We start from the raw sequence: 14,001 nt of genomic DNA on the forward strand, positions 1-14,001 counted from the left end.
GCTTTGTGCCACTCCAGAGCAGTGGGGTAGGAGCTTTTGTAGAAGTGCCAGTGAACATCACATGAAGCTCAGCGTAAGTTCAATCAGGAAGAAAGATGTCTTCATGGCTCATTCATTCACAATTCTCTCTCTCTCTCTCTCTCTCTCTCTCTCTCTCTCTCTCTCTCTCTCTCAGTTCAATGGGGCTTTATTGGCATGGGAAACAGACAATCGGCTGACTATGGGCGTTTACTCTTTTAGTTAAACCAACCAGATTTTCTTTTAGTTAAACCAACCAGATTTGATCTCCATCAGCCAATCATGTCGTTGCTGTCAAACTTTAAATCTTGCTTCTCTGCTGCTGTCAGCTGTTATTTCAGTGCGATACCATTGCGGCACTCCTCCAGTCCTGGACTCCTCAGGAATTCAGGATTCAGCTCTGCCTTCAACACACTCATCCCAGCCCTGCTACAGGACAAGCTCTCCCAGCTGAGTGTGCCTGACTCCACCTGCAGGTGAATTGCAGACTTCCTGTCCAACAGGAGGCAGCGTGTGAGGCTGGGGAAACATGTCTCTGACTCCCGGGCCATCAACACCAGTTCCCCCAAAACTGCATTCTTTCTCCTCTGCTCTTCTCCCTGTACACCAACAGCTGCACCTCCAGTCACCAGTCTGTCAAGCTCCTGAAGATTGCAGATGACACCACCCTCATTGGGCTCATCTCTGATGGGGATGAGTCTGCCTACAGGTGGGAGATTGGGAGCCAGAACAACCTGGAGGTCAATGCTCTTCAGACAGTAGAGATGCATTTCAGAAAGAGCCCAGCCTCACCCACCCCCATCACCCTGTGTGACTCCGCAATTGACACTATGGAGTCCGGTCGCTTCCTAGGCACCATCGTCACCCAGGACCTCTGTGAAAGAAAGCCCAGCAGAACATGTACTTCCTGCGGCAGCTAAAGAAATTCAACCTGCCAAAGACAATGATGGTGCACCTCTACACCACCATCATTGAGTCCATCCCCACCTCTTCCATCACCATCTGGTACGCTGCTGCCACTGCCAAGGACAATAGGACTGCAGCGTATCATTCGCTCTGCTGAGAAGGTCATTAGCTGCAATCTACTTTCCCTCCAGGTCACCTCTAGGACCCTGATGCGAGCAGAAAAGCTTGTGGCTGACCCCTCCCACTCTAGACACAAACTGTTTGAGACACTCCCACTCCCCAGACACTGGGGACCTCACACCACAGAAACAGTTTCTTTCTGTCTGCAGCCAGCCTCGTCAACAAGGCCCGGGTCCCCCACTGACACTGACTCATTGACAGTGACTCACTGATTCATCATATCCAGTGCCCATGTTGAGCTCATCAGACTCCACTCCTCATCGCATCCAGATCTTCAGCATCCTCTTCATCCCATCACCACCACCACTGTCTAGACTCCCACGAGGGGAGGGGGGTTCCCATACTACTCACGGCTTCACCCCCCCTTAAAATATTATGATGTCACAAAGGGGTCTAATCTTCAAGACTATTCACATTTCTTTTTTTCCTCATCTTTATTGTGCACACGTCAATAAAATAATAAAGTCTGCCTGATTGAATTAAAGGTTTCCTTATTATCCTTCCCTCTGTCTCTCTCTCGCTTGCTTTCTCTCAAGGGCAAACAGTACATCTAATAAGGATATGGGTGGACACAGGCCACAGTGCTGTTTCACTTACATATTTAAGTTACCACTGACTAAGTCAACGACTGCTGAAGGCTGCACTAACTTTGCACTTCTGCAGCCTCAAGTGGCTGTTTGTGAGGGTAAAGACAAATCACGACCATGATTGTTTATGCAATCTAACATGACAAATAGAGTAATGAGTAATCCCAACGATCTGGTTGATCGCATCGCATCAATTACAGAAGTCTGAATCTCAACGTTTTATGCTTATCATATAATTTAACATATCAACTTAATAGTTTGGAATCAGGCCTTCCTGATTTGGGAGAAGTTCTGAAAAAATATGGTTTAAAAGTAAATAGGCATCAAATGTACAATGTGTAATGTGTCAGATACATTAATCTACATTTCGTACCGTATTTTACGGTTTTGCTTTCAGGTTGTAGCTATCCATTGTGAACAGCTGCTAAAAACTAGCATTTCCGCCTTCTCAGCCAACAAAAATTTCAAATCTAAATAGAATCATTAAGTTTTAGGTGTTTATAAATTTTGTTACTTGCAAATACCAAAAATTTATTTTTAATAGGTGGATTTGACACTGAATTCAGATCCACTAAAATCCTGTCAAACCTCAACCCTAACCATAATGCAACCTAATCGTGTCTGTTGTTAGACCCTCCCTGCCTGGTAAATACCCATATCTGTGAAGCTCAACGCCCCCAAGTTTGTAATGCAAGTTTCTAGTTTCCTGTATCTTGAAAACATTTCTACGACTTGAAAAAACTCCTCCAGAGCCACAAAAGATATTAAACTGTTTTCACAGGTTTAGTAGTACTCCTCACTAATTCACTAACAAAGACCACACCAATAAAGAATTTTGATGATGTGGTCAGGGATTCCCTGCCTGGAAGTGGTGGAGGCGGCTCTGATGCGGAAGGAATGCCTGGAGTATAGCTGGGGGGATATTCCAGATCTGGATGAGATTTAGAAGTGGAAGTGAAACCATAAGTGTGTGGCCACTTTACCTGTGTCTGAGACAAACAGAGGGTCTTGGAGGGACGCATGACTGGCTAGTCTTGAGTTTATGTAGTCACATATAGGTTCGTATGGACTCAAGTAAGAGTCTAGTCAAAAGAGGTTGATGTGTTGAGGTAGACCAGACTGGTGGATCTTGCTGCATTTGAGGTAGATTAGAGTGTCGCAAGAATGAATAGAAATATAAGACATAGTTGCATGTCGAGATGGATGGTAGTTGAGGGTAGAAGCGGTGAACTCTGAGCAGCGCAGAAAGCCGAAGAATGCCAGTAGGAACATGTATTCTAAGACTTTATGTACGGAGACAGATAGCCTGTGCGGAGAGTTCTGATGCAGCTGGCAAGGAGGTCTGAAGTGAGGGGCAAATGTTTTGGCGTTGGATATGGTTTAGCCTTACGGAGACCTTTGATTAACATGCTGATGTGTGAGTGGGGCAAGGCTGGACAGTTTTACAAAGAAGTTAATTCCGCTGATGTAGACCTGTATGGTGGAAGATTTAATCTTGAAAATGGAATAGGCGAATGTTATAAAGCTAGAAAGGGTCAGGACATCGAGTGAAGGGAATAAAAGGCTGGGGGCGCCATAGAAAGCTTTGAAGCTGTTCCATCCGGTCAGATATGATGAGAATGTTCGGGGAATGGCATCTTGTGGAGCAGTGACTAAATGTTCCAGCTGCAGGATCAGTTGAAGATGGTGGCTGAAAACTGTGGAACTGGAGTTGGAAGAGGGTCGGAGGCTGGTGCCAATTGTCTGAATTTCTGGAACTTGAAGCTAGAAAGTGAGTTAGCAATTGAGTTTTTGTGACCTGGGATCTGGGAGGCTCGGATGATAAACTTGTGCTGGGCAAAACCAGTGTGAGCCGCCGCATGAACGGCATTATATCTAGACAATGCAACCATCCTTTGTCAATGACATCTTCGTTTACTTGGAGCTGAGGCGTGAGGCAGAGAAGCGGTGAGGGTGCATGCTGTGGCTGGATGGAATGGTGCACATATGAGCATTAAATTTGGATGGATGTATCGATTGAGGCAGATGCGACTGGGCGCACCGGAGGTGATGCAGTGGCTAAAGTGAAGCTGCGGGCAGAGCTGTGGGGGTAAGGGGTGCATTGGATGAGTAACACTAGCTACATATGGGTTATATGCAGGAAGGGGGTATGGGTGGGGGAAAGGAGGGGAGGGGGAAAGAAGAAACTGTCGTGGGTGCAGTCTGTGTGGCTGTGATGGCTGGTATCCAGCTGGAAGGAGCTGAGGTGCCCAAAGAAGGTAGGATAGGAAAGGTAGAAGCAAGATAAGAGGAAAGTATGCTGGGATGGAGGGATGCATGTGCTCGGGTTGTTTGTGAAGCTTGAGGGAAAACAGTCGAGGAATGAGATAGCTGAAACAGAGAGAGGTTGTACAGGGTTTGATACAACCTGGCTTCTTGTGACAAGGGATGCACCGTGTCATTGGCATTGCAGTGGACGTGACATTGGGAACCCAGAAGTGCTTGGGAAGCTCAGAGAGGGAGAGTGGTTTTGCTGTGAGTCCATGAACACGGTCAGAGTGTTGGCAGGGTAAATTCGGGTCTCGGTGGCTTCGCCTGTCAATCGAGTGCCTGGATCTCGAGCGGGTCGGAGAGGGGCGTCTGGAAGGGCCGACATCCCTCGAACACCGAAGACGGGATCTTCCCCAGGAGCTGCTGGGAGGTGAAGGCCTGACAACATTGGAGTTGTCGGAGGATGAAAGCCAAGAGGGCCGGGGACTATGGATTGCTGAGCGCAACCAAGGTTTGCTGACATGGTTGGATGTTAGCAGATGGAGAGGACTCAGAGACTTCAGGAGTTTGCTGATCTTCTTCAAACAGATCGGTATCTGAAGAGTTGAGAAGGAGCTCCTGGTACATGGTTTAAGGTAAGCGTTTTCTGTACTAGTCTGTCATAGGTCATGTGAAAACTGAGTCAAAGGGGAAGGGAATGGATAAGGTGTGCTTAAATACTTTTTTGCGGTAATGGGATGTGTTTGATGCGTGGTCTTTGTTCCCGAACCTAGTTATAAAACTTCATTTAATTGACATGTACAATCGGTGGAATGCCCCTTTAACAGTTAATCCATTTGCATGCAACATTTTCTATGTTAATGCAACATATTGAAAAGCCTAATCTGATACATCTTTGAAATACAGCATTGCAATATGAACCTCGTTTTCCATTCAGCTGTCTAAGCACCAATTTTATACTGACCAGCAGCACAGTCAGTCTTGCTGTGCCACATTAAATTTGACATTTAGTGTCCTTGAGGACAGATTTACCACTACGTACCAGATGTATTTCCAGAGTCTGTCTTTCACATATAGCAAACTGTTTCTACAGTTTCATTTGTGTTTTTAGTTTTGAAATAACTCTTATTCAGTACTTACTTCGTACTCCTGATGGATCTTCGGTGTACAATTGCAATGTTCTCTTTCCGTACCTTTGTTAATTTTACATTCAAATGTTCTACTGGTCCAGTTAGGTTGAATTTCAGTACACTGGCTCCAGGTCAGTTTTAATTAATTTACTGCCATCTCTTATAACTAGGCCTTACATTAACCAGGCCTCCCAAAACAGTCTCCCTTCCTCTTCCACCACCTCATCTGCACAGAAAGCATTTGGTGCTCTTCAAATTCTGCCCCAGACTCCGCTCTCCATTCACAAGCACTTTCAAATGAGGCAAATCAAATCTTGATGATATTAACTTTCCTGCTTCACCCGCCCCTCCCTCTCTACGACTCCAGTGGTGGATCACTAAGTGGGTGAGTTGCCTCTGGGCAGCGGAATCCATGCACAGCCCAAATTAAATTCCTGGGCGGCAGCTGACTTTGCTGACCTTCTGGCTTCCTGAGTTCAGTGGAAATGATTGCAGCATGTGGACTTTGATAATTAACCACCTTCAAAGTACTCTGCTATTCACATTAAACCATGTGCAAATCAAGAACGGAACACAGCATCTCTTTGGACCTATTTTGCTTAATATCCATAAGCCTCTCCAAAGAGGTGATGGGAGGGATTTTTAGTATTTCTTCTCCTCAGAGTATTTGCCTGTGATTAGGGGAAATGTCTTGTGTTTTATAGAGGACAATCTCTGACAGTGCCAGGCTTTACTATCACTCTTATCTTTTTTAATAGGGAGGGAATTGACATAAAATCTACCTGAAACTCCTTGCCCCGTAATGAAATAACCTTTAAATATATTCATTCAATCTGATATGCTTTTACAACCTGTGGAGACACATCTACCTCCTGATCATTTATGCACTACAACTGTTTCGATTTTACCATTGTGTGATTTTAACCATATACCAACCTGAGAGAGTCTGAAAGGTTGTGTTGCATAGTGCTTAGGAAACTAACACCATTATCAACAATAGCAGTAGTGCTGTATAGGGGCTTTGGATAAAATTCAATACACCATAACTGTCTGAATGGGAGTGAAATTAAATATGAGACAGCAGGCGTCCCAGTGAGCTTTTCAATGAATAAAGGATAAATAAGCAACGAGTAACTATTAACTTGATCTTCCCCTATGGTGTCATATTTGTACTAACTCTCTTGATAAATAGCCACTGTAGGTGGCGGTAGTGACAGTAATTGCTATAGGTTTGATGGTGCTGACTGAAACTGAGTTTGAACAGCCTCCTACGCACACGATCCACTGTCACCACAATACCACTTTAAATTTATATCTCTCAAGACATTTTATAATTAATAATAATTAATTTATAATAAAAAGAACAAATACTCAAGACTTTAAAAATGTACAACTTTTTTTGCCTTTTTTTGAGGGAACTAAATGCAATGCATTTAGACTTTTCAAGACCTGCAGATACCCTGCTGGTATTAACCAGCATTCTTGCTGCAATCAAATCTCAATATGCAAGTAGGTAGCTGGTGGCTGGTCAACAATCATCTACTTATTTTTCCTTTGCAAGGAAGGGGTCATCAGTAGTTTCAATCACAATAGAGCTAGACCAACAATCCAACACCATTTTTACTGTAATGCGTTCTGTGGGCACCTTGGATTAAGAGTTACAGTTGTGAGTATAGATATGAACCCTTATTTAAGCTTTGAATTTACATGCATTTCTCTTTATCCAGATCAGAGATCCAGATGCATGTTAATACCAGGTGTAAATGAGGTTCATATCTATATTCACAAATGTAACTCATAATCCATATACAACTTTAACTTTTGACACCTATAATGTATATAAAACATCTACCACTTCAGACTATTTCCCCCAAAGCACTTTAAAGAATAATGACTGAAATAGATCTATCATGGATATCACCACTGTGGGAGCCAAAAGCCCAAACCCTGCCAAACTGCTTCCCTGCTGAGATACAAATGGCAAAACAATGTCCCACATGCTCCACTTCACAAACAGCTTGTGTGTTTACCTGAATGTGGCCTTGAGGATCTGTCCGGAGGTGCTCTCTTTGGTGTGGTTGTTGTATCCGTAGAAAAGGTCTCCGAACACAGTCTGGTTAGCAGGGATGTCCGCTGCTTCCCCACAGTCTATTCCCTCAGTGCAGGCCTCAGACAGCGGCAGGCATGACCTCCCATCTGGACCGCGCTTGTAGTCCTCAATACACCTAAAGTGACAGAGGTTTAAGTAATTTAATTGATTCATATATTTCCTTCTTTCCATCTTTCCTTCCTGAGAACTGTGATATAAGTTTAGTTAATTAATTATTGTTCCTTTATTGTCTGGTAATTTGCTTGTTTCTCTGTATCTGCTCTTGCATTTCCTGAATTCCTTTACCATAGTTCTTCAGGGTGAGAAAATAATTAGTATGCAGAGAGCAAAACAAAAGTATTTTCAGGTTAAAGTCAATTATGTTTTGATTTTTTTTAAATAACAGGTTCTGGTTAGACTACCAATTTTAAAACTGTTAAGCTGTCATTTAAATAGTCAACCATATGACAGGAAGCTGCTCTCTTGTCAAGTTTTAAATGATAATGGAGCATCACATAGCAGATAACAGGATCAATAAGATGCTGTCTCTCATCTGCACAGCCAGTCGCCGCAATGAGAATGCTGAGACACTGATATAAACCTTGTGATGTATTACTGTTTTGGTGAAAAATATAAAATCATCGAGCCATAATTAGTTGTGCTTGTGCTTTTTTAGCCAGGTCTTTCTTCAAGATTTTTTTTTTAATACTTATACCTTTATTTTTTCCTTTTTTATGTTTAATGACACTAAGTTTGAACGAATTATTTTGATACTCGATAAAGATTACAGTATATTTTGAGTTTCAACAGAAAAAAGTAGATACTGCAGAAATGTTAACCATAAGTACGGCTTAGCGATAGTTTACAGTTAGTTATGTTACATCGAAATCGCAATTGAGTGAAATTTTAAAATTACAAGCTGTTATTTCAATTTGAACTTAAATCATTAGCAGTGTCTTAACAAGTTATGACAAGTGATAATTTAAGCACTCGGCTGTTGATATCATCGGCCCTCTTGTCTGTTTAATATGCTAAGTCTCTCCAGCCAACATCTGTATTATGAATGATCAGCCATAGATTGTTTCTTCAAAAAAGAAACACCACTGTAACCTTTGTGATGTTTGAGAACATCAGGAGTAGGCTGTGTCTTGTTGCTGTTCAAAAACACCAGCAGAGTGGCCAGTCTTTTTGTACATAAAAGATCCATGTGATCTTGATTGCCGTGCACCAATTTCAGACAGGTAGCTAAGTTGTAGGTCAGTAGTTGTCAAGTGTAAATGACAGTTGGTGAACCGTTTTCAGAATCTCTGTTAAACTTGTAAGCACATTATATCATGGCATTTAAGCCACGTTTTTTCATTCGTCCATCTCATGTGTGTCTGACAGAACACATACAGTGCACTCATATTTTAATCAATCCAGCTATCTACATAGTCCCCATAACAACTTGCATTTCAATCACATTATCCAGGGGGTAAACTTACCAGCAGATTGTTATTATTACCGTAAGTGGACAATTACACAGCTGTTATCAATAAATATAATGCCACTTTTGAATGTCATTATTATAATAATTTAATATTATTAACTGATGTCAATTGTACCAATAATGTAATATCCTAGAAAGGCTAAAGTAAAATTATTACTATAGAAAACTAGGCAAGTTTATGTAGAAGTAAAAAAAGAACTCTGCAAGACCTCAACAAGCAGCTGCATTATTCTATTTTATCCTATTCATGTAGAAAAAAAGATAATGTGATAATGTTTGTGATAATGCTTGGTTCAAAAATATAACACAACTCAACAGTGTACAATCAGCAAAATCAATTCTACTCAACTAGCACAAAATTCTCCATCTTAGAATCCAAACACAGAGTCCTCTAATGAGTGTTTCATACTGATGATATTTTGACATCTCAGTGTAAAATATACTAAAATGTACTTAATACTGTGAAATTAATCAAAGGCAAACGAAGTAAACAGAGAAAAATGGGAATGGGAAGTTAAAGAGAGAAAGATAATCTGTCTGGGATTTACAGTGAGAGAAGCTCTTTCCTGGATGCCAAATGTCGCAAAGCTAATGCCAGTCTCCAGAGGATTAGTTGCATCTGCACTGTGGAAAGTGACAACAACAAAATGCTGTTGCTGAGAATTAAATGAAACATGATATTTAATGCAAAGATGACAGAAAGGAACAACAGCTTGATGCGTTCAATTAGACAATTGCTGTTTACAGGATCTGGTGACGTATTCACAGTGGAGATAACTGAAAATAATTTTCTTGTTTTCTCACATCTCCTGTAGATCCTTAAGAAACTGGACTGGCAGAGTTCCACATTCATACAGAACAAAGTTGGCAGATTTCCACAATCATAGAGTACATAGACTGTCATGCTGGTGATAATACCACTGCATGGCAAGTTAGTGGCAGAATATACGAACTCGTCTTTGGGCCACCTTTAGATTAAAGCTCTGCACACCACACAGTTATTTTCATTTATTATGGTTGATTAGAACTCTGCTGAGATTTAAGTTAGGTGGAACAATGATGGAATTTATCTGAGATCACCAGACGCCAATGATAAGAGGTGCAATTTAACAAACAGGAGGATGAGGATGATGTCAATCATTTAGTCTGTACAGAGGTCTAATCAGTCTAATAAATGAGAACCCCTGTGGATCTTTACCATGGCTGTGTATTGGCTTTAGAATATATGAGGCAGGTCTCTAAATACAGAATCTCACCATAATCTAATGTAACCTTTTAACTGTAGTAATGGGCCTTTTTGTAAAGAATAAAAAAAATGATGGCTACATTCCATTTAGCTGCTTCAGTTTCAGGGTCCTGGTATTGAGCAAGCTGGCTCAGTGTGACAGACACTGTCATGGTTTACTGGGACACTTGAATAGAACACAGCCTTTGTTAATGTTATTAGTAACACCTGTGCTTTTCCCACTATGACTAATCAAAATGTCTGCAGTGAAAAAGGATGCTAATATTTTCATACTGTATTAATACAATGCTATGCTTAACATATTTATTCACATGACTTGTAATAATATTTTTGTATATTGCAGTATATTATATTATTACAATCCTTACCTTTATGTGTTGTTTTACATATTTATGTCATCAGGTAAAAACCTTAAACATGTTATTGCACACTATTAAGTCTTAATGACAAGTGAGTTGGTTCAAAATCTGTAATCTATGAAGGGACCAGAAGTTATATTATTACTGGCAATATCTTCATGTAATAAAACCATGAATATACAGTATTGTCGGCCACAATATATTCTGAGGATTTCTGGTTCCTTCTCAGTAGGCTTTATTCAGTATGCTTTATATGGACTAATCCAGGAATGTAGGCAGAAGTAAACAAGCTGCCATTACTGGGTGGCTGTGGCTTAGTGGTAGAGCGGGTCGTCCACCAATTGGAAGGTCGACGGTTTGAACCCGGCTTCCCCCAGCCCGAAGACAAGACACTGAACCCCAAATTGCTTCCGAGTAAGTGTGTGTGTGAATTAGGTAGTTCCTTTGATGAGCATGCACTGATGAGCAGTTGGCACCTGCTTTCATTGTATGAATGTATGTGAATGGGGTGAATGTGATATGTAGTTGAAGCGCTTTGAGTAGTCAGAAAGACTAGAAAGGCGCTATACAAGTACAGTCCATTTACTGCAGTGGGATCTCACTTGACATCTATAATATTGTATCTATAAGTCTATATAAGTGTATGCAGTTTGAACTTTGCAAAGATTGCCGCTGTTCATAGTTCATCCCAGCTTTAGCAAAGGAATATGGCCAGAGGATATCTTTAGAAGCTGCTAGAAAAAAGGAATCTAGTCATGAAAATGTTGTTGAAAAACAGTTACATGTGTAGTAAAACATGTTCATCAGAATCTGCGTTGATCCACCCTACACATGTGAGCTAGACAAATCTAGCCCAGTTTGCAGATGCCTTACCTGCAAATCACCAAAACAACACTTATTTGTTATTGGCTGCTCCATCAGCATTAGCATTTGAGCTAAACTAAAAACTGCACCAAGAAATCAGATGTTATTCTATCTATATAAAATGCTATTGCTCCGTATGAAATCACTCTCCTTAACGGTTTCCTGGCCGCAAAAAAAGAGAATTTGACTTTACACTTTTATTTACTTTTGTTTAGATTTGTGTTGAATTATATATTTCACCTACTTACAATGCAGGAATCATGGACTGAACATTTGTTTGCAGATAATCATATCCTAGAAAATTAAGTGTGAAAACTAATGCTGGCTGAAGGGGTAAGTTACAACACAGAAATTTCACATACTGCGGAGGTTAGGCAAAAGTAGTAAAGTACAAAAGAAATAATAAATCCTATGGACATAGTATGCAGCAAAAAAAACAAAAAAAACCTTTGTAACAGTGTCCTGCACTAGCAACAACATAAAGAACAAAAAAAAAGCAGCTTGTGCATTTTACTGATATTTTTGTATAAAAGATGTCAGTTTAGAATGTCAGCCAGTACTGTTTTAAAGCATCTGCCCAAAACATTCCAAGTATTCGGTGTTCCCCTCAGGAGTTTGTGCTTGTCAAGGTCTTTGAAGCAAAGACTAGAGGAAAGTATTCAGACCAGATACAAAGAAAATAAACTTAAAATCAGGTTTTACAGACTTTTTATTTATCTGTCGTCATGGTGGAATTCTATTCAAAAGTGGACGACTTGGGAATGGGGAAATATATCTCAGTAGCAGCCTACTATAGTATATGAATATAAGAACTAACTGGTTTAAACCCAAACAATTGTCTGCTGTAAAGGGTCACTATTTTACAACCATTCCTGCTCTGACAACATCCTCCATCATGATTTCATTCTCCTGAACATCCTCTTTTTCTAGGGACAACTTTAAGTTTCTTGAACACACTGCATAGTGAATAACTCCATGACGGAGAAGCCTGATATAAGAAATAATGCTAGCTGTCCACACCCACCCACCTCTTCCGAAATCATTCCTCTAAGTTATCGTACTTGTCAGCAGGGACATTGGAAGAGTAGAGTAGGCAGAGTAGTCAGAGTAGGGGGTGCTGAGAGAAAGTCAGTCTATATAATGACTTTATAACTAAATGTTGGCCAACATTCATGGTTTTTGCGTTAATTTGAAAGGCCAGGGTAATTTATATCTCATAGTTGACAACATTTTACACCAATTCTAAACATTTTACATTACAACAGACAGCAAACTTGAACACCAACATACAATATGTCAAAGCAGCCACAGCAACTACACAGTCAAGAACACTGAAGTCAAGCATAAAAACTGCAAGGAGATGATGAGGGAGTGAGACAGCATGTGCATGTGGGCAAGAGAATTGGTCCATGACCAGTTCATCATAGTTTTTAACAAAGCAGGGCAGTGAGGATACAGCCAAGTGTATACGCAGATCTACTGATGTACATTCAACCCATACATGAGACAGCCGTCACTCATTTGTCACTGTTAACTAATTTGTTAGTGACTCTAGTCTGCAGTGTAGTTCATTCACTTCACTGACTGGCTACCTCAGATTCTACCAGCCTGTACAGCACATAATGCTGCTATCCACCTAGTATAATCTCATCATGCAGCTAAAGAGAGCGGAATTTAGCTTAAAATACAGCAAATGGTTAATAATATGACACGATTAATACAGCAACTAACTAATATCATAGACTTTGTTTATTGTCTCAGACCAGATAATCAGACTTTGAAACTGATGTTGCTCCAATACTGTTTCTCTTCAATGATCTATCTATCTCTGCTGGTGAAGAAGTGTATAATACAGGCAATTTAGATACGTGTAAAATTATCTCCTGTATTGTTTCTCTTGCTGCAGTTTCTGTGATTGCCATGATCACAGGACAAGCCGTGGCGCCAAGTTGAAAAAGTGAAATTATCATAAATTCCAAATGCAGAAATCTCTCTCCTTGCCGCTGCTGCCGACATTAACAGGCACAACTGCCATTGTGTTTACATTGAAGGAGGCCACAGCAGCAATTAATACAGTTACATTATGTACTCTAGCTATTGCTGACCGGTTTGAACTCTCTCTTGGGGTCTGTCTGACAGAATGATCAGTGCCAAGTATTATAAATAAACAAATATATATTGATAACTAACAGATAAAAAACTAAGTAAAACCTATTTCCTGCCACAGATACTGGTGTACTACAGCACACATACATAAGTTTACATTTTTTAAATCAACTGATGTTTTTTTAATGCCTGATTTTAGGGCTACTTCCTGCCTCCATGCTTGTCAGTTATAACCAAGAAAACCAACCAACACAACATTGCTCCCTTACTCTACCAACACTCCTAAGGGTGCTTTCTGACTAATAGACAGTTTGCTTTGTCCAAACCAGTGTGACACTGATGCATTTCTTATTTGGTTTCAACATTCCATTTTAGGCTTGGCTCTGCCCTAACCAAGCAAATGTATTTCATTTATTTCAAAGAAATTTAGTGAGTAAATAGAAAATCTACTTCCACAGTATTGTATTGAATCAGACTGGTGGACATGAGCAGAAAGTGAATTTACCACACACCAAGCGCCACATGCTGGCAACATTTGTCTTTAATGGATATTTCTTTAAGGGTCACTCGCCATACTGGCTGCAAGTACCATTTAAAAGACTTAGTGATATGGCTCTGTGTTAAGACTCATGAGGAATTCAAGCACTGATCTTGATTTACTGCATTTAGAATGAAGCATATATCATATAGGATTGATGAGAAATGTCACTGAAAACGGATAGGGTGACATATTTAAATAATATATACCATATTAACTACTTGAAAAGTCAATACTAC

The 14,001-nt window shown here is 40.4% G+C and overlaps 1 protein-coding gene across 11 annotated transcripts in view; it reads right to left on the bottom strand.

The window, feature by feature from the left end:
- astn1 (astrotactin 1) overlaps positions 1–14,001 on the bottom strand; it is a 439,680-nt gene that overhangs the window by 214,526 nt on the left and 211,153 nt on the right. For all 11 annotated transcript variants that reach the window (XM_044219839.1, XM_044219838.1, XM_044219836.1 and 8 more), the window contains one exon: positions 7,102–7,296. In XM_044219839.1, coding sequence (XP_044075774.1) covers positions 7,102–7,296 — 195 coding nt within the window. The remainder of the gene's footprint in view (positions 1–7,101; positions 7,297–14,001) is intronic.

This window comes from Siniperca chuatsi, linkage group LG13 (assembly GCF_020085105.1).
Source record: "Siniperca chuatsi isolate FFG_IHB_CAS linkage group LG13, ASM2008510v1, whole genome shotgun sequence".
Lineage (NCBI taxonomy): Eukaryota > Metazoa > Chordata > Actinopteri > Centrarchiformes > Sinipercidae > Siniperca > Siniperca chuatsi.